Source organism: Phocoena phocoena, chromosome 11, assembly GCF_963924675.1.
Source record: "Phocoena phocoena chromosome 11, mPhoPho1.1, whole genome shotgun sequence".
NCBI classification, from domain to species: Eukaryota; Metazoa; Chordata; class Mammalia; order Artiodactyla; family Phocoenidae; genus Phocoena; species Phocoena phocoena.
In genome coordinates, this window is record NC_089229.1 from 68,690,242 (window position 1) to 68,712,034 (window position 21,793).

Below are 21,793 nucleotides of genomic sequence, written 5' to 3' on the forward strand. Positions count from 1 at the left end.
TCATGACATTTTCACTTGGTAGGGAAGGAGAAAGGAAGAGAGACAAATAATGTGAATATCGTAATGGGTCTAGTCTAGTATAATGAAAAAACTTTGGTGTCAGAAAGGGTTTGTAGATATCCAGTTAGTTACTTAGATACTGTGTAACATTTACCTTCTATAAAATGAAGGAAATAATGTTCTTTACTGAACACTGTAAAGATTATAATGACATAAAATACATACCCCGTACATTTTCCCGCTCCTTTAAAACAGGAAAAAACAGCCCTATTCTTAGAACATTGTTTCCAAAAAGTTAGAGCAGGTTGAAAATCAAATATCACACTGCAAATACTACTTTGAGTGACAAACATTCTGTGATGGAAATGAAGTATCTACTTTGCCTGCAGTCGGCAGTCAGATAGCCAGTTAAACAGGTGCAGATCTATTTTCTGTTATTTGTATGAAGGTAGGCATAGCTCCTAAGGTAAAGATGCATTCAGAGCTGCAGTGTAATTGGAATGACTCTAAATTACAGTGTACTGAAGGTAACCACTAAACAGACAAGTGTGGGTCAAGTCCATTTTTGTTTTGTTTAGAGTAACAGTAGGATTAATTTAGAAAAACAACATGAGAAATCTGTAATTCTGTGATGAATAAAATGATACTTGTGAGCAAGGGGTACAAAAGAAGGGGATAGATTGTGGAAGAATTACCATTACAGAGCTGGGTAATTTCCTTGGCAAAAGTAAGAAACTCTCCTTCCTTGGACAAGATTGTTCCACATTTGATACAAAAGTATGGAGCTCTGTCATGAGAGGTCAACTCAAAGCAAACAGAATTTTCATTGTTGTGAGCTCACAGGAGAAAGGGCAGCCAGGGACTAAATTGAGAGTGTATTCCTTTGTGTTCGTGAAGAGTTACCCATATAATTCCTTTACTTTTTATACTCATATTCTTTCTCTCCCTTGGTTGGATTTCAACAATATCTGACCACTCCCACTTCATTTTTTTTTTCCATACTGGTTATAGGGAGAAACAGTTATGTAACCTGCAAATCAAACAGATGGATTTGGGAAATGAGGAAGGAGTTCTGAAATGATGACTGCTTTCTGTTGCCATTGAGGTTTATCCAATTTAACAGACACAAGATGACTCAACTGGATTCAGAGCTACAATAATTGCTGAGGAAGATAACTGTGGATACATGGGGTCATTTGGATATTATAAACAAAAGACATATGAATACTGTGAAACTACCAGCAGAAAGTCTCATAAAAACAATGACCCAGGGGCAGATCCAAGTTTCGCGGGGCTTGACATTTATATAATTTTGGGGGGCCCTTTATACAAAAGTACAAAAATGAATACTGAAATGAAAAAAGTCACAATAAGTTACCGGAACTTTGGAGACTGAGATCCTTTTTTCTCTGGCAACTGCCAGAAATTCTCACCCAGAAGTGTTTGCTGATTGCAACCTCACCTTTGCTTTCCCCTCCAACACTGAAACTCACAACAACCCCCCGGGTGCACAGGGGTACTTGCAAATGAGGCCTGGCCATTAAGCTTCGCTGGAAGCATCCTCTGCCTACAAGAATTTTCCGCTGTAGCTTACTTTATCTTGTTTGAGAAGCCTAAAATTACCGTGAAAAATGACAGAAACTTTCCTTCTGATGCTTGCCATTTCATTGTAAGAACTAAAACCTCGCACACCTATCCCCTATCTGGACCTCGGCCGCGCAACTTGTATTAGTCCTAGGTTTTACGGGTACCGGGATGGTGTCCAACTGGGCCTCGGGCTACTCACCACGCTGCACGCCCACAGCCGGAGCCTGCGGCGACCGCACTCTGCTTGCGGCTAGGGGCTGGGGGCGGGCAGCGCGCCGGAGGGCGAGCCCGGGCCGCGCCTCCAGCTGATTGGCCGGGCCCGGCCCCTGGGGGCGGGCTCTCCCCCCCATCTCGCCAGGCCCGGGGTGGCTATATTGGCACCGTTCCTGCTAGGTCGGGTCGCTTCCTCGCGCTGGGCTGGACGCAAGGAGAGGGCTTCTGAGGGCTGTGCGGGCGCAGGAAGCGGAGCGAGGCTGCCGACTGCGAGCCGGAGGCTGCGGAGCTGCAGTGCGATGAAGCAGTGGCTCAGCGAGCGGAGGCTGGCGGTGTGGCGCGACGGGCCGGCCCGGGGCCGGGGCTGCTGCTCCGGAGGCTGCTGAGGCGCCGCGGCTGCCGGCGCGGAGAGCGGCAGGCGAGAGGGAGGAGAGGCAGCGGAGCGCGGGGAAGCCGGCGGGGCGGCAGGCGTCTCTGGTTGGCCTCCCCGGTCGGGATCCCCCCGGTGGAACCATGCGGGTGGCCAAGTGGCTGACGGGGCTGCTCTACCAGCTCTCGCTCTTCATCACCAGGTCTTGGGAAGTTCACTTCCACCCCAGGCAGGGTAAGGTCACCGCGGGGCGCCTTCAGCAGCGTGGTGGGGCGCGTGCCCGAGTGGGACGGGCGGACGGAGGCGGGGGGAGCGGTTCCGCCCGCTGGGGGACCCTGGCCCTGCCGGGACTCTCGGGACTCCGGGATCAGCCAGCCCCAAGCATCCCCGGAGGTTGCGGCTGCGCGGTGTTTCGAGGAATCGCGCGCGGGGCACACGTTTCCCTCCGGGGACCACGCGGCGGGGACGCGTGGAGCAGGGTGGCGCGGGCGCCCGCGGGGCACGAGTTGGCGGCGGCAGGGGGGCGAAGAGGGGCGCGAGAAGGAGGTGCTGCTGAGGGCCCTGAGTGTCAGGGTCCCTGCTTGGGGAGGGTGGAGCGAATCGGGGTTGTGGGAAAGCAGGCAGGCACACTCACAGAGCGCACGTGTGTGTGTGTGCGCGCGCGCTCGCCAGCGTGTGTTCTTTCGTCGCGCCCCGCCGGGGGTATGGGGACCTGGGGCCTCGGCTCTCTGGCTGGGACGTTTGGTTGAAGAAGTTCGGCGCTGGGGAGTTGGAAACGGGTAGGGGCTCAACGGCCTTTTCGCTGTGGTTGCAGAAGCCTTGGTGAGGACACTGGCCTCCTATGAAGTGGTGACCCCCGCGCGGGTCAATGAGTTCGGCGAAGTGTTCCCAAAGAGCCACCACTTCAGCCGGAGGAAGCGCAGCGCCGAGGCGCTGGAGCCCACGCCGTTCAGGACCCACTACCGAATCCGCGCCTACGGCCAGGTCTTCCAGCTGAACCTGAGCGCCGACGCGGCCTTCCTGGCTGCGGGCTACACCGAGGTGCACTTGGGAGCCCCTGCGCTCCGGGCTGAGGAGCGCCGCACGGCGCCCCCAGACCTGCGCCACTGCTTCTACCGCGGCCAGGTCAATGCTCGGGAGGATCACACAGCCGTCTTCAGCCTTTGTGGAGGCTTGGTAAGCGCGCTCGGGTCCCTTGGCATTTTCTTGGGATCTATCCTTGCTTGTTCAGGGAGCCGGGCATTGACTTTTCCCGAATGGGCGGTTGGTTGACCCAAGAGATCAGAGTGGGCCACCAGAGGGATTAACACCTAGATGAACCCAAGCCAGAGGCCACTCCTTTCTTGCAGTGGGGAGAAAGGTTTGGAGGATCAGCATGTCTCTCCCTGCTGGGCAAAACTGACCCTTCTGTGCAAAGCTGCGAGAAAGAGTGTCAGATGCTGAGCTAGTCAGGGAGGTGGGGAGTGGCTTTCTGCTACACAGGAAGTGTGGTTTCCAGCAGGACAACAGCCTCCTTCTTTCAGACACACCCATTCTGGACCATCTATTAAGGCAGACTCCTCTGAAGTTACTTTTATTCCTTGAAAGAAGAATGATAGAATGAATAGAAAATGAATAAATGAAAAGGTTTGAAAACAAAGAGTTTTTGTTTGTTTTTTTGTTTTGGTTTTTTTTGCTATACTATGGGGATGGCCATTAATCTGTGAAGTACAAGATGGGGAAAAGGTTGAATATGCCAGTTTAAAATGCACTGCACTTAAAAATGTAGAGCATCTACAAAGATCTGGTGCCAGCAAATGAGAAATGATCATTAGAGTGACAAGAGTAAAAGATGTGGATTTTGTAAAAACCTCATTGCGGAGAGAGGAAATGAAATAAAATATTGGGTTCTATGTGTTTTATTTGTTTATCTCCCTCTAAAACAGAGGTTCTAAACTTTTTTTTTTTTTTTTGCCATCAACTTTTCAGCATTCTAGGGGAAACCCAGGGCCTCCTCTCAGCATAATTTAAATGTGTAAAATAGCATACATGTTATTTAATTGGCTTCCTTTTAAGTACTAACAGTAATCAAATGTTACAAGTATTAGAATTTGTGGTGTCATAATACATCCTTCTTTATTAATGCGTTAAATAATATCTATTGGGGAGGGGACTACTTACTTCTATACTTTTGTAGTGGTAATGAGAATAAACAATCCGGATAGTTTTGTATTACATTACATTAGAGTTGAAGTAGCTATTATTTTATTGCCAACAAAGTCACAATGTCTGTGGTTTTACCTACAATCATAATTGAAGGAAATGTTATGTATCAGAGGTTAGGGAAAATAAAGATGTCTTTCTCATCCAAGTTCATGGAACCTCTGGTTGAGAACACTTACATTAAAACATATATGAACTCACTTTATCATTAACTCCTCTGATATATACGTGTTCAAGAAGAAACAACTAAGAATTTGGCTACAGGATTCTTTCCAAGTATTCTAGCTTTTGTTGGGCAAATTTTAGATGAGTTTCAGAACACCAACATTGTTTACTCTTTGATGAAGTAGAAAATTGATAACAGTTCTTTCTAGGCCAAATGTAATACTTCCTTTCAGGGTAATTGGTATAAGATGTCTTCCTGGGTGTGAGTATTGGTCATTACTAAGTAGATTTGGAACACCTCTTTGTTCTTTTTTCTGCTATTATCTTGATATATATATGTACGTATACATATATATATATATATACGCCTTGGACAGTTTTCTTTTCAGCTGTAGATAAGTGTAAAATGCAACATCAGAATGGCAGAAACACACTAATATTTACACAGCCATCTACACATCAAAGGAAAGAAAAATATTCTCTTTTCTAGAACCTTTCAAAATGTTTAGTTTGTCTAGAAAATTCTAGATTTACTACCACAAATTTGTCATGGTCAGTATGTTTTCTTGATTTAGTATTTAAGGCATGGAAAAAATTCCAGATGGGAAGCATTATTAGGAGTGATGTTTCTGCTCATGTTGATTCATAATTTTTGTGTGGTTCAAATTATTATTCAATACCTCCTTTTTGAAATCAAAAAACAGTTGGAAATGTTTTAAAGTCATAACAGGAGTTCATCCTTTTCCTGTCACTGTGTCAATTTGGATATAATTGTTTAGTTATCATGCATTATTAATTTGATTTATGTATGTACTTTGCTTTTGGTAGACTTACTGATATTATCAGAGTTTGATTTAACATCTGAAAACATATTTTCATACCTATGTAACTCAGCTTTATCTCCATTTCTCTGTATGTGTAGGGCTGCGTTGAGGATATCAGTCACAGCAGAGATAGAAAGTTTCCAGTAATACAGCACATAACTAGAGGTATCAGGATCTAAAAATCTTTTAGAAGTATGATCAGGACCCATTATAAGTCTAAATCACTGATGAGATTAGTGACATTTCTTTGATTTTTCTCCCTTGTGATATTAGCACTATAACGGATATTAGCTGTATATTTATGATTTTTTTTATTTCTACCTTGACTCTATCCTTAGCACTCTTTAGAATAATAGTTTCATCAAATGGTGGAACTTCTGGTAGGTTTTAGAGTCCATTTATTATTATATCAGATTCCTGTTTTTTAGTCTCAGATTAATCTTTAGATCCAGATAAAGTTGTGTTACCCACAACCTGGACCAGCTGAGTTTTTGCAGATCCTCCTCGATACAATGCCCAGGATGTCAGTAATGATCACTTCCAGCCCTGCTCCTACTGCTTCCCAGCTCATCTTTGTGACTTTGCATGTGTGCGCCTGTGATGATTCAGCTTTGATTTTTGTCAGTCCATTAAACACTAAAGTTGAGATTTACTGAAGGATTTTTAGAGCCAGTCCTATTGAAGTTCTCTTTTGCTAGTTGCTCTTTGCTTTTAGTTTTGCTTTTAATCGTGAATGGATGTTGTACTTAATCAGATGCTTTTCCTGAATATATTGAATGAGTGTGTGACTTCCTCATTTTTTTTCTGCTAATGTTCATTGTCATGGCTGGATTCAAGCAAATGTTGACCATTGATGAAAACTGACCTCATACAGGGCAGTAAAGTGTTCTGAGGCCTCTGTATTGTTTGGGAGGAAGGTGGGGAAATCATACTGTCCTCCAGTTCCTCTAGCCTCTGATGTCCTTTGTGCCTCAGTCTCCTTGCATTTTTTTGGCACCAGCCGCTGAATTCTGGGCCTGAGAACTTGTGGCTTTTCTTTGCTCGGTTGGGGCTCACTGACTCTTTCCTACCTGGGCTCTCTCTGTTGCTGCGTATCCCTCTGAGTTCTGGATGCAACACCTAGTTGGCTTCTTCATGTGCAGCCTTCAACACAGGGTCACTTAGCTCCTGCTGCAGTGCTCTCTCCACATAAGGTGGTTTGCTGATGCCATTGGTAATCTTCCAGACCCCTCTAAGGCTCTGAGACCCTTCATGGCATATGAAAGTCTAGGGGGACTTGATCCCTCCCTTCACCAAACTCTGCCACACCTCTATTTCAGTGAGTGCATGTGTGTGTGTGTGGGGGGGTGGGGGGCGGGGCTTGTAGAGGTCCGTCCCTTGAGTCCCACACAGCATGCTGAAGCACTTCTCTTGGCAGTCCTCCTAAACTATGTAACGTGCCTTCTGCCTCCAGGGCCTTAAACCCCCAGTGGAGAAGTCAGCGCACATACATCTTCCCAGCCGTATCCATTGCCTCCATCGTTCTTTTCTTCCTGGAATCCACTGAGTTCCCCTCTCATATCTCATTCATTTGAGCTGTTCCCCTTCCATCTTCCCATTTGAGGTAGCATCTACCTTTCCTTTCTCTGGTGGCTACTGAGGAATGTGACTTTTAAAGGAAGGGAATACAAACCAAGTTACTACTTTCCAAATATCTCTGTACATACAACCATTTAAAAAAATTGACATCACAACATACTTATTGATTTCATTCGGTTGCTAGTGTTGCATTAACCTCAAACATATAAACTAACGTTTTCTTTTAATTTCTACACAGTTACTTTTATTCCCCACTTCTAGAAGTCTTAGTATTTACGTGTTTTTCTCTTTCACTAAACCACTGAACCATGACTTGTATTGTTTAGTTTTCTTAAGTGTTTTGGGCCCAAGAACCAGAGGGGCTATGAGTCTGCCAGAAATTTTCTTTGTTTCCTGTGGGTATAACTTTTGCTTTTCTTTTTTTTTTTTTTTTTTTTTTTTGCGGTACGCAGGCCTCTCACTGTTGTGGCCTCTCGCGTTTTGGAGCACAGGCTCCGGACGCACAGGCTCAGTGGCCATGGCTCACGGGCCCAGCCACTCCGCGGCATGTGGGATCTTCCCGGATCGGGGCACAAACCCGTGTTCCCTGCATTGGCAGGCGGTCTCTCAACCACTGCGCCAGCAGGGAAGCCCCGAGTATATAAATTTTTATATGCCAAATATCTTTTTTTTTTTTTTTTTTTTTTTGCGGTGCGCAGGCCTCTCACTGCTGTGGCCTCTCCCGTTGCGGAGCACAGGCTCCGGACGCGCAGGCTCAGCGGCCATGGCTCACGGGCCAGCCGCTCCACGCCATGTGGGATCTTCCTGGTCCGGGGCATGAACCCGTGTCCCCTGCATCGGCAGGCGGACTCTCAACCACTGCGCCACCAGGGAAGCCCTACTTTTGCTTTTCTAATCTTTCTTTCTCTGTAACTTTTCTTTCTTCTAAGTGTAAGTATTTATCACATAATTCAAACATTTCTGATTATTTATTTTGACATTTCTAAAATCTATAGTAGATATGAAAATAGAGCCAAATCATAAATTTACCTATATGTAATATAATGGCTAATCAAACTCTGTTTTTAGTTCATTGATAAAGTCACAGAATATATAGTTATCAGGCGTTAATATCTCTTGATTCAATTCTAAACTTTGTTTTCATGGCCATATTATCTATTTTCTCATGATGTTGATACACTCTTGCCAAAGTAGAGGTCAGTATCCATAAGTTGTAATATTTGGGGCATATGCTTGTAAGAATGGCATATGTAAATTGTACAGAGGCTATTCCCAACAACCCCTGTCGCTCTACCAGCTCTCTTACATTACCTGGTTGGGTTCCCTTCTTCCAAAGGCCCTCAGGGACTAACCCGACCGCCTAGACAATTAGCTTCACTGTTTCTTGGTGGGATTTGAATCAATGCAGTCTTTTTGGTTGAAAGAAACAGTTTCCAGATGTCATAAAACCAGACATTGCATCTGGCTTATACAGTATTCTCACGGAGCAGTGGCTGTGTGTACTTTTTTGAAGTTTCTCATGTGAACCATTCTGTGGCATGTCAGGCACTAATGCCCTCTGATGACTGATTATTTAGGTGCTGTAGTACCTCCATGTTCAGACAGGAAATAAATGTATGGAAACTATCAGCAGTGTCTTTACCGGTTTTTGTCTTCTTAGAAAACTTTATTTTTTAAACTTCCTATTTGCTCAGAAGTCACATAGCCTCAGGTCATTACACATGCCATTCTGTATTCATATTTTTTTGTTGGAAAACTCATAAGGATCCCTTTTAGTTATTCCTATACTTAGTCAAATACTCAAGCAACACTAGGGAGAATTTCTTATGCCTCTACCTTTAACATTCGTGTGTTAGCCTAGGTCCTCCACGAAGCAGATAGTAAGGTGGGATTAAATGTGCAAAGAGTTTAATAGGGGAAGTGTCTGTGTTAGAAAAAAGGAGCGAGCAGTGGAGTCTGAAACAGGTGAAGAGAGGATGAAAATGTTGGGTGGAAGCATCCCGGGCTTCCGGGCAGTCTAAGCAAGGTTCAACAAAGCACCCCTCAAGCCAGATTTGCCTGGGACAACGGTGCCTTGCCTCCTATAATGAGTTTCCTCTTCATATCCTTGCCACACTCAGTTACTGTCTGGAGTGGTGCATGGGAGATATGGCTGGGGCACACGCACGGATGGATCTCAAAACCTGGAGTGGGGGTCCTTGGTCAATTATGCTCAGCCTTCTCAGGGCCACCACATAGTGACCCCGGGCACATGTACACACACTCAATGAAAATAATCTGTTAAATACTGTTAACAGAGGCGTACAAGGAGTGCTGGGTGAACTTTGAGGAAGGAGGGAGGAAGAGTGTTATGAGACCTGGGCTGGAGGAGGCTTCTCAGCTGGACTTTGAGGGATGGATAAACATTTGGGGATGTGAAAATTCAAGGGCTTCTTGTGGGTCTCTGCAGCTGAAGAGTAGGGTGCATTAGGAGGTGAGGGTGAAAGGTAAGGTTGAAGTCAGATTAAGGCCTGGAATGTACCGCGAAAGCGTGAAGGCTTAGACTGTAGATGGTGGGTTAGTTTGATGTGTTGGGAGGGGTCTGCCCTTATGCACCGTGGTGCAAGGAGCAGGGGAGGCAGCGAGGTGCTGAGGAGATCACCACTGCAGTAAGGAAGAGCAGGGAATGGGAGCCGCAGGAAGCAATGTGGTTGCAGTGGCGAGAAGAGTTGGGTCCCTGTGGAAGGTGCACTATGAGACCAGTGGTTCTCAACTGGGGCAGTTTTGTCCCCCCGGGGAACATTTGGCAGAGTCTGGGGACACTCGGTTGTCACAGCTGTACAGGGGGCAAGGGAAGCTACTTGCATCGGGTGGGTAGAGGCCAGGGATGTTGCTAAACATCCAACAATGCCCAGAATAGCCTCCTACAATGAAGAATTAACAAAATGTCAGTAGTGCTGAAGTTAAGCCACCTTGTAGGAGACCCATTAGAATTTTGGACCAGACAACCAAAATGGTTCTAATGACTCTGACTTAAATGACTGAGTGATCCTGTAGCTATTAACCAGGAAAGTTAATAACAGGAGAGGTGCCAAGAAAGAGATACTTATTCTAGAAACATTTGTTTGATTCTCTCATAGGTTTACTTTAATCTTCATAATGGTTTGAATTTATATTTACTCTTCTTTTTGTCTAGAATGTCCTTTGCCTTAAACTCCTACTCATCTTTCCAGATCCATCCTGAGCCTTCTTTTCTTTGTCCCATCTTCTCTACAAAGAGCTGACCAGGTTGTATACATATATCTTTGTTAAGTAATGTTCTTTATAACATTTTGACAATATATCATGAACATCTTTCCATTATATACCTACAGAGTAGTTCTTTATCATTTCTTACTGTTTTAAATTTCTAATTGTTATAATGACTTTGGGCTTTATGTCTCTGCAGATGTTTTAGTAAGAGGATGGCAGAGGCTGTCCTGAGAACCACTACCTGGACCCCACAGGTCAAAGAAATGTGGCCATTTCTTTGACAGTTCTCTCCACTTTTAGTGACTTCATGTGACCTCAAACATACCTCAGTGCCTACAAAAAAGAGAAATGTTACAGAATTCACTCCTTGTTAGTGATGTTGCTGGGACACTATTTATGTAGCTGAATCATTTGGCTGCACGAATCTCAGGTAGATGAGTCCAGAGTCTGTCATATTTTCTTGATCCTCATGGGTAGGGGTGTGGTGAGAGAGCAGTGTCTTTTTAGGTGAGTATCAGCAATGTTTCCTCTCACATTTATACCGGAGATCTGGAATTGCCCTGTGGAATGGGGAATAAAGAATGCTACTAGAGGAGAGAAGACTCTCTTTTCAAAAACTTTGCAATGAATCTTCTGCTTTAGGCTTCTGCAGACAATTACATATTCTTCATATCATCGATTCATTCATTCAATGTGTGCTTATGTATAATATGCTATCTCCTAGGTGTGGTCAGTGGTGTTATAATGAGGAACTGTCAGGGGAAAATATCTTTTGCATTGAACAGAGTACCCTAAAATAAAGATGAATCTCAGAGTTAATCTTCATGACCTTTTATTACATAACACTTACCCTCTGCTTAGGGTAAAAAAGGGTAGCTGTAACATTTATGTTTTTAGTGGAGACTTTTCCATCCTATATCAAACTATACTCACTTTCAAAACAGTTACTGACATCATTTTAACACACATTATCTTTCTAAGGAAGTTAGGTAGATAGAATTATTTGTTTTGTTTTATAAGGCATGGAACTGAGGTTTGAGATATGAAGTGGCTTGCCCAAGATTCCATGAGTGCAGACCCAGGACTCATACTCAGGCTTTCTTATTACAAATAGCATCAAACTGATTCTAATGTGACATATGATTAAAGATTGAGAAACTAAACATTTTCGTCTTCATGGTAGTAATTACCAGTGATTCAGTCCTTAAATGAAAATCCAATTTTATTAATAGTTGAGAGCAATCTGTTACTAAAATAAATTCTCAGTATTGACTCTAAATAATTGCCTTGTTTAATAGTACCTTTATTTTGAACTAGTTCTATAGCTGCCAGTGCTTATGTGATAACTGTAAATGATTTGGGAAAAGAGTCCAAATGGTTTAAATTTTGTGCTTGTTGTTTTCACCCTTTAATAAAATCTGAGAGTACATTATTATTGGTGGCTATAGTACATGTGTTTGCCATGTATTTAGGGAAAAATATATGAATGAATGTCAAAATACTGAAATAAGAACAGTTTGGAAAAACTATTGTATAAAAATTCTCTAAACATAAAAATTTTGACCTATGAGAGTAAATTGGAACCAGTTGCATAATCACTTGCTGCCTTGGCAAATGGAAGATCATTGCTTCAAGTAAATGGGAACCCTTTGCCCAAGTGAAAACCAGTTATGCTACTTTTAATAGTCATCAAAAGAAAGACTTTGAAATTTGATTGGCATTTCTCATGAATCAAATTGCAGTGCCCCTCCGCAGATAGGCAGGTTGCTAAAAATATGGCATGATCTAAATATAATTCTACGAACCACCTGTTTTATTAAGTCCTCCAATGCCTTACGAGGTTCCTTTCCAAGTTGAAAAAAAAAAATAAGTGCTTCCTTAGGAGCCTTTAGGCAAAGCTCTAATATTTTTATTTTTTGAAGAGAAAGTCCTCTGCAGTGGGGTGGCTTATAGAAAAATTGCTGGAAGCATAATGCTTTTAAGTCCTTCATTGATAAATATGGGCAAACCCCTTTGAGGACAAATTATTTTTTCTTGAAATTACTCTTTTAAGCATGAGGTTTTGTTGAAGAAAAGGCCTCTGAGTTATAAAGGCAGTATTATTAGCAGGCTAGAGTGTTCCAGCATGACTAAAGGAAGTGCTGATGGACTCGAAACAGCTATATTCATCTTTCACATGGGAGTGCAGGTTGGACCCATGTGTGGCTTTATTGGAACATTATCATAGAAGTACCTCGTAGACAGAGTTTGATCCAAAAGGTATATAAAAAAAAGTTTTCAAGGTATAGATATTTACAGTATTGTTTGGGGAAAGTGTGACATTATTCAAAATAGTTTTGGGATGAGTAACAAGCTGCCTCATTCCTATTTGTATCTTTTACCAGGATGCTATCACATTTCTTCTGCTCAGCATGCTTTTTAAAAAGGGTAGAAAGTGATTTTTTTCCCATGGGTCCATTTACTCAAGTTTCAAAAGTAGTCTTTGTTACCGCTAAGTATAGTTAATTATTTTTTCTGGGAAAGCAAAGAAAGCTGGAATTTTGGTATGTATTGAAAATAAGGGATTTGTAGTTATATTTGGGAAATAAGCACTGGTAGAATGAATGAAATATGCTAGAGTATAGTATACTAGAAAAGTATCTAAGAAATAGATGAATTCTTTATAAAGTTTTCTATTTTACAGACTAGAATTTCAGTATATCTGATGGAATTTCCTTAATTTTTAAGCCTTTTAAAAATGTGTAATCCTAATATACTAGCACATTATGTAACCAAGAGCACCTACACATTTTACTTTTCAGCATTAAAAGAAAACAAAATCATGTAACTATATCTCAGACAAGTCCCTAAACTATTGTAACTTAAGAATATTAGAGGAAAAAAAAAGGATTACTAAAGGGTATATGGGGGGGAAATCAGGTACTTTACCATGTTACAAAAATGTTTATTTCGGGCTTCCCTGGTGGCGCAGTGGTTAAGAATCTGCCTGCCAATGCAGGGGACATGAGCTTGAGCCCTGGTCCGGGAAGATCCCACGTGCCATGGAGCAACTAAGCCCGTGAGCCACAACTACTGAAGCCCGTGTGCCTAGAGCCCGGGCTCCGCAACAAGAGAAACCACCACAATGAGAAGCCCGCGCACCGCAACGAAGAGTAGCCCCTGCTCGCTGCAACTAGAGAAAGCCTACGTGAAGCAACGAAGACCCAACACGGCCAAAAATAAAATAAATAGATAAATTTATTTAAAAAAATGTTTATTTCTACAGATATGTGTTGAGTGCCTGCTACGTCTCAGGCAATGTTTTAGGTTTGGGAACTGTAAAAATAGTAAAGGCTTTGGTACCTTTAAGGAGAAGTTGGTGTGGTAATAATTATGAATGTAAAGAATTTATGACTATAATTGCCCTAATCATTTAAACAGCTTGCAGTGACTATTCAGTTAAAATAGTGATTTACATATGCTCTTTACAATGGAATTTAAAGCAACAATTTCAAAGTTATTATCCCTAAATAATTTAAAGATAATTAAGAAATGGAAATGAAGCCTCATTCACTAAAGCTGTGCTTATCATAGCATCCATAATTTAGTTATTCATTTCTGAATTGGTTTTTCACAGAGATATGCTTTTCTAAGTGGAAACTTGCCAAGTTTTACATGTAGGTAAATGTACATTTGTGTATTTGGAGGCCTGATGAGTGCTTTCCAGTGTCAAGCATAAGTACAGCCTGCCCCTACCTGTTGAGCTTCTGCTGTGTATCCCCTTGTTGGCAAAGTTTCAGCCTCACTGTTCTCTGTCACTCAAACCTGCCAAGCTTTTCCCCGTCACTGGGCCTTTCAGTCACCACTCTTCTGTTTGCAGTGTTCTCCCAGAGTTTTCCATGGCTACCCCCTCGTTATTCTAGCCTCAGCCTAGAGTGCCTCCCCCCACCCTCTGGGATTCTCTGTCTCCTTGCCTTATTTTCTTTATTGCACTTGTTACCACCAGGCATATTACATTTTTATTATCTGTCTTTTCCCATGTAAGTATGAATTCTTTGAAGGCAGGGATTTCATCATGCTCACCTCTGTATCTCTAGCCCCTAGAACTCTGCCTACTCATTAAGTATTTTTCAGCTGTCTTGTAGGGTTTATCAGAATTGGTGTATGATCACTAGCACAGTGCATTGTGTTAAGGCATGAACTGTGGAGCCAGCCTAACTGGGTTCACATCTTGGTCCTGTCACTTACTAGGTGGTAAGACTTGGACAAGGTACTTAACCTCACTGTTCCTCATTCATCTCAGGAACATGGGGATAATAATAACTTACCTCAGTTATTATTAGGTGGAAATAAATTATAAGTGTATATGAATGATGTCTGCTGTATAGAACCAAGTTAGTTATTGAAATTATGATAAATGCCTACCCTCGATGATTTAGCCTCACCAAACTAGAGAAAGAGATTTATTGATCAGAGCTGACCATTTGAGGGATTCTTTCCACTCTCTTGACTACCAGTGGGTGCAAGTTCTTTCTGTTTCATCCCTTGCTGTCTTAGCAGCTGCACGAAGATATTATTTAATCTTCTGAAGTTATCGCTTTGACTCTCCTTCCTCCTCCCATTTCTCTTCAAACCTGTTGATAATTCACCAATGGAGCCCTTCTCAGAATGTTTTCAAGTGCCTAAGATAAATTACAAAATAAACCAATTTTATTGAAATACAGTTATCAGGATATTAAAAATAGTTATGTAAAATTTTACCTATTATCACATTAAATAAGATCTAATAACAGAGTTGTTGAGCATAAACAATATTTTGAGATCTCAAACATCTTCACGTGATGAAAATATCTGCTCTCCACTGGCAACATCACTGGGATTTGTTGCCTACATTCACAGTTGAAGAAAATTCTAACTTTCAGTTATAGGTTCATGGTAATAAAAATGCAATTTTTTTTCTCACCTGCTTATGGACTCTTTTTATTATAACATCCCTACATTCAAGAGTTCATATTCTAGCTCCAGCTTGCGAGTCCAGATTTGTCCTACTTCTCTGCTCAACATAAGCTGAGTTTACAAAAAGTAGGAAATAATCTCTTTCTTGGTTTAACAGATATTTATTGTGTACCACGCTGGCTGTGTGTCAGGTACTGTATAAGGCAGTGTAAATTCAGGGCTAGGTCTCTTCCTGTATGAAGCCTGTCTAATGAGGGAGAACAGTTATAAATAGCAAACGAATATATAAATACAGCATTGTAAGTGCTCTGAAGAAGTCAAACAGTAGTAAACTCTAAAAAAGTAATACATTGTCAGGATTAGGGGTAGGGATGTGGTTACCTAGTTAGCTGGTAAAGGAAAAACTTTCTGGGTAGCTGCTATTTGAAGCTGAGAATTGAACGATGAGATGGAGTCCACCAGGCAGGGGGCGGTGGCAGAAATATGAGGTGAAGGGTGGGAATTGGGAACAGTGTATATGAAGTACCTGAAGTGAAAAGGATGCTATACCTAGTCCATCCTGAATCCATCTGCTTTCTCCCACCTCTACCTGTACTGTTTCTAATGAATCCTTCTAGCATTTCTTCCAGGCAAATAGAAATATTTAGTGTTTTTTCCTTCCTTTATTACACAAATGGTAGTATACTATACATCCTGTTTTACAGTTTTATATTTTGGTATAATAATTGTATTGGAGGTCTTTCCATACCACTACATAAAATGTTTATTCTTTTTGGTCTATAACAACAAGATATTCCATTATATGGTTATACCATAGTTTATGTAAATATACTTTTTAACAGTGGACTATTGAATTGGTTCCAATATTTTGCTGTTAAAAACAGTGCTGTAGTTAGTAACCTTAATTATGTTAGCTCAACATGTGTGGAAATGTACAGTATCTGTAGGATAAATTTTCAAAAGGGGAATTGCTGTGTTAAAGAACAAACACATTTGTAGTTGCCATAGATATTGCTAAATGCTTTGCATTGTGATTGCACTAATTTACATTTTCAACGGCTGTGTATCAGAGTGCCCGTTTTTCCAGACACATTTGAAGTATGTTATAAAACATTTAGAATTTTGCCAGTCTCATAGGTGGAAATGGTTTCTCAGTTTAGTAGTAATTTCTGTTCTTCCTGAGTGAAGTTTAACATTTTTTTAATGGGTTTTGAGTCATGGTTAGAATGACCTTCCCTATTCCAAAGTGAAAGGGGCATTCTCTCATGTTACCTTCTAGTGCTTTTACAGTTTTATTTCAAAAGTTTACATCACTGACCCTTTGGAATTTATTCTGTGTGGGATGTATCCAAATTATTTTGTCCAGATGTCCACATGTCGCAATCTATTTATTAAATATACTCTTTCCTCATTGATTTGAGATGCAGTCTATACACTAATAATACTAAGTCCTGTGGTTTAGGATTTATTGCTTGCCTTTCTTTTCAGTTCATTGGTCCGTTGGTCTCCTCACATGCCAGCATTGGAGTATTTAACTAATGTGGCTTTATAATATTTTAGCATCTTATAGTGCTAGTCCCATCTCACTGTTTTCTTATAATTATCTTGGTTATTTCTTTTTTCTGTATGTACTTTGGAAGCAGTTTACATGTTAAAAAATCTGTTGGTATTTTTTTTGAGATCTTGTTATATTGAGGAACATGGCAAGTGGTTTCTAAGTTCTCTTCCTTTGTTCTCCAGTAGACCTTTGACGTTTTACAGGAATCTGACAAATTTGTTCTATTCCTGGGCATTTAACCATTTTTTTGTAAATTGGATTGCTTCTTCCATAGTATCTTCTCACTGTTTTTTATACACATGAATATTATTGAAGCCTGTGTATTTTCTCACTGAATTCACTTAGTTCTTATAGTAGTTTTTCAGTTAGTTCTTATTTGTTAAGGTATACACTGATGTTACCTATGAAGATGAAAGTTTTAACTCTTCCTTTCCAATTTTATGTTTCTAATCTTTTATCTAATTCTGTTGTCTAGGACAGGTGATACTGGGCATCCTTATATTCCTGATCTAAGTGGGAATGCCTTGCATGTATCTTTGTTATGCATGATACTGTCTTTGGGCTGTGATAGAGTTTATCGTGTTAAGGGAGCATCTACCTATTTATATTTTATTGATATTTTTAAGATCAAGAATGTTTGGTGATTTTTTTCAAAAGACGTGATTTTTTTTCCATTTGTGTAAATGGTGATGATGAATTAAGATTTCCAATATTGAGCCATAGTTACATTCTCATGATAAACTTCACCTCGTCATGTATTTTTCACACATTACTGTATCTTGTTTGTTAATACAGTTTCAGACTTTTAGCTTGGTATTCATATGTGAGCTTGTCCTGTATTTGTTTTGTTTTTCTGGGTGGTTGTTTTGTTTTGTGCTGTCTTTACCAGGCTTTGCTATATGTTTGCACTAGCTTCATAAAAATAACTTGGATTTTTTTTCATTTTTGGGAACAGTTCAAATAACAATGGAATTATCTGCTCTTTCAAGGTTTGGTGGAATTCCTCTATGAAATCATCAAGGCCAGGAGTTTTTGTGATGTAACTCTGACATCTTTTTCTGTTGTTTGGTAGAAAAGGAGTCTGTTTGGATTTTTAACATTTCTGGAGTCATTTTGGTAAATATTATTTTCCCAGAAAATTATCTCTATCATAAGTTCTCCCTCTCACTGTCTGTTTTTCTGCTTTCCTCAGGCATTCGCATCTGGTAATCTTTCTCTTCCAACTGCTATACCATCACTGTCACCATAATTCAGGTTTTGTTACCTCTCTTCTGGGCTATAGCCTCTATCTTATAACTGCTAGTATTCTACCATACAGTGTCACTAGATTAAATTCCATGTCTTATAGTCTTATTCATTCCTTTAATATATGTTATCCAATATCCGCTATGTGGTAGGCATGACAGGCATGCAGAGAAGAATACAGTCAAAGCTCTACTCTCATGGACTTATATTTTAGTGGATGGTATCAGACAAGAAACAAATATAAATAATAATCTCTCAGGTAGTGATAAGCATTATGGAGAAAAATGAAACTGGATAGTGGGGATAGACGTAGGAGGCTCGGTAACATTTTTAAATAGGGTCATGAATGTTGAGTAGGGACCTGAAACAAGTGATAGTGGGAGTGATCAGGAAAAAGAGTGCTTGAGGCAGGTTTAGAGAGTGCAAAGGTCCTGAGGTGAGAGAATATTTGTCATGTTTGAGGAATAGCAAAGACATCAGGAATGGAGCTGTAGAATGAGCCAAGGTAGAATGGGAGAAGGTGAAGTCAGAACTGTTGGTCATCTGTGTGCTTGGAGGGGCCAGGTGGTGCAAAGGGGTGGGCAGATCACGCAGGACATTGTGGACAATGGTAAGGAATTTGAATCTTACTGAATGATGTGAAAAGTCATGTTACTTTTTTGTATTTGTTTTTTTGATTTGAGAGCAACGTGATCTAGACTTAAAAATTACTGTGACTCCTCTGTAGAGACAATAGAGGGCTATTGATTTAGTTCAGAAAGAAGAGAAAGTTAGGTTAGATCATGGGTGTAGTGATAAAATTTGGGAGAAGTGGTTGGATTTCAGTTATACCTTGAAGGTTGAGCCATGTACATTTGCAGATGAATTGAATGTGGGATTTGAGAGAGACCCATCCTTGGTTTCTCTCTAAGGATTTTTGTCCTAAGCTATCTGAATAATACTGTTGCCATTTACTGAGGAGGGAGCATTGAAGAAATAGCAGGTTTGGACTGAAAAGAAAGAGTTTGTCTTTGGACATGTTGAGGTTGAGAATGCTACTAGGAAGTGTCAAAAAAGCAAGTTGGATGTTGGATTCTGGAATTTAGGAGACAGGTCTTTGAGAAAACTCTTCAATGGCTCCCCATTGCTTACAAATTCTAAATTGCTAGCGTCACATTCAAGATCTTTTATCTGACCCCAGCCTTCCTTTTAAGTCTTGTCTCACTCTATTACCTTACATAGACCAAGCCAAAGAGGCTTTCTTACTTCTAGAATGTGCTAAGCCTTTGGCCATTTTAATGCCTTTGCCTATGCTATTCTTTATACCTGGAATACCTGTCATTTCACCTTGGTTTACTGGAATATTACCCAGTCTCTGTGACTTTATACATAAGAGGGAGAAGTGAGCCAGGAAAGAAACATTATGTTTAGTTGATGGCATTTAGTGAATGAACTCCTGGCTGTCGTGTTTCTGTGCTCTCACTTTAACCTGTGGCACAGCGTGCTTTCTCTGCTTGGTGACAGAAGAAAATTAATTTTTATTTTCTTTATTTCCAGATGGGAACATTTAAAGCACATGATGGTGAATATTTCTTAGAACCTATAATGAAGGCAGATGGGAGTGAACATGAAGATGATCATAACAAGCCACATCTTATATACAGACAGGAATTAAAGAGGAGCTATTTCCTGCAGTCTCACAAGCCTTGTGAAGTTTCAGGTAAACTATGAAGTAAAACTCTTTACAGTAAAAATATGATACTATTTAAATCTTTTTCAGGTTAGAATTTACATATTTTCCTTAAATATTGATATATATGATATCTTAAATAAATTTTCTTGACCTGTAAGGATCCATTAGAAATTATCTGTAGGCAATTTTGTTGTAGACTAAATTTGAATCCAAAAATGTGTTCAGTAGAGTTGACCCTTGAACAGCATGTTGGATAGGGGCACTGACGCCCTCACAGTTGAAAATACATGTATAACTTTATAGTCAGCCTTCCTTATATTCAGTTCTCCATCCATGGATTCAAACAACCATGATCATGTAGTACTGTAGTACAAATTTAGTGAAAAACCTCACATAAGTGGACCTGTGCAATTCTAACCCGTGTTGTTCAAGGGTCCACTGTATCCGAGATTTGTAGCAAAAAATCAGAAAACTTTTATTTCAATCTGTTAGTCACAGTAGTATGATTTTTCTCAGCAGAATTTTACATGATTAAAAAAAAAACTGAACCTAAGTAACAATAACATGTTGCTCAATTTTGCATGCTTTTAAATTTGCATGAAGGAAGCATTGCAGATCGTTTTCTGGGACTTTTTTGCTTAGCATTGTTTCTGAGGTTCATCCACGTGGGTACATGTAGCAGCTGTTCATTTTCATTGCTGGGTATATCACAGTTCACATATCCATTTTCCTGTTGATGAGCTTTTGGGTTATTTGCAGTTTTTTGCTATTATAAACAATGCTGCTGTGAAATTTTTTGTCCTCATCTCCTGTGTTTGAGTTTTTCCAAAGTATACACATAGATACTAGAGAATTCCACATTGTTTTGCAAAGTGGTTTTTATCAGTTTATATTTTCAGCAATATATGAGAGATGTGTTTTTTTTTCATTATTTCCTATAAAATTCAGACTAATGATTTGTCATAGATCCGAATCTAGGAATTGCCAGTTTCTATAAAGTGTAAGTCTGTTGCTAGTAGAATACTTGTACATTGCATAGAAGTTGTATTAAGAGTTGTGTCCATATATGTACATGAATCTCCACTGTATCATTTTGTCACTCTGTCACCCTATGAAGAATGGAGAAAAGCACCTGCAGTTATCATCAAAGTACAAAATCTAGACAAAAGAGTGGGATTAGAAAGGATTTATTTGAGATTGTAGGTGTCCATAAACTATAGTTCCAAACACTGCGATGCCATCTGTTTTGGGATATAATGATATGTAGGCCTTTGAAGGTTTTCCCTGGGAATGCACTTCTTAACCTTTGCTATTATAGGAGTGCCATTTTGGAGTGGTTCTCACTGTGTCTAAGGCCGTGTTTTAAATCTATTGACACAATAGATGCCTTTCTTATGCTTTTAATATGAGCATAAGGGTTTCATTTTTGTGGCTTCAAAGAAAACACAAATGGGTACAGCTCCACAATAGAATTCTACAGAAGGCAGCTTATGCTTGTTCTGATCTACCATTCAGGAGCAGCTTGTTTAATGAATTGTTTAGCTTCTTAAGAAGAAAGCCACCAAGTAGACACTCTGAATGCATAAATGTTTCACATAATGATATGCAAGGTTTTGCATTCACAGTCAGTGTTCATTATCAGAAAGAGAATGGTTCAAGAAAAGCCAGGCCCTTTTGTTTAAAAAACCAAAAAACTTATACTAAGTTAGATTTATTATTTATTTAAAGCTACAAATAACAAGCAAGTAGAAAGCTATAGGATTTACTTTTAATCATGATATTATTTCCCACAACATTTATCTACTAAAATGTTAAAAGTAGTATCATTCTTTTCAGTTCTTAAATTACCTACATTTTTAGGTATAATTGACATGCATATTTTTAATCACTAAAAAAGGCAATCAATTAGTGGCCTAAATACTTACCTGTTAATCATCATCTTGTTAGTAAAAATGGAGAGTTATAAATGTAATTAGTAAAATGTTATCAAAGGCTTTTATCTTCTTCCCCAGTTCACACATTGTTGTTCAGAAATACTTGCAGAATCTTACGTGTTCTAAAGGTAAACCTTCATTCAGGAGAATTCTTCAAATAGGTAGGCCTAAAGATTTAGCGCTTGAACCAAAAGGATTAATTGGAAAAGGAAAGGTCATTTTCCCCCCATATTTCTATTGATTTTAATTCATTGCAACCCTAAAATGTTGTAATTCATA

At 40.2% G+C, this 21,793-nt stretch overlaps 1 protein-coding gene across 1 annotated transcript in view; it reads left to right on the forward strand.

Annotated features, from left to right (window-relative positions):
• Positions 1-1,985: 1,985 nt before the first annotated feature.
• Positions 1,986-21,793, forward strand: part of ADAMTS20 (ADAM metallopeptidase with thrombospondin type 1 motif 20) — a 207,035-nt gene continuing 187,227 nt past the window's right edge. The window contains exons 1-3 of the mRNA XM_065887659.1: positions 1,986-2,404; positions 2,985-3,346; positions 19,445-19,607. Of these exons, the coding sequence (XP_065743731.1) occupies positions 2,314-2,404; positions 2,985-3,346; positions 19,445-19,607 (616 nt within the window). The 5' untranslated portion in view covers positions 1,986-2,313. The remainder of the gene's footprint in view (positions 2,405-2,984; positions 3,347-19,444; positions 19,608-21,793) is intronic.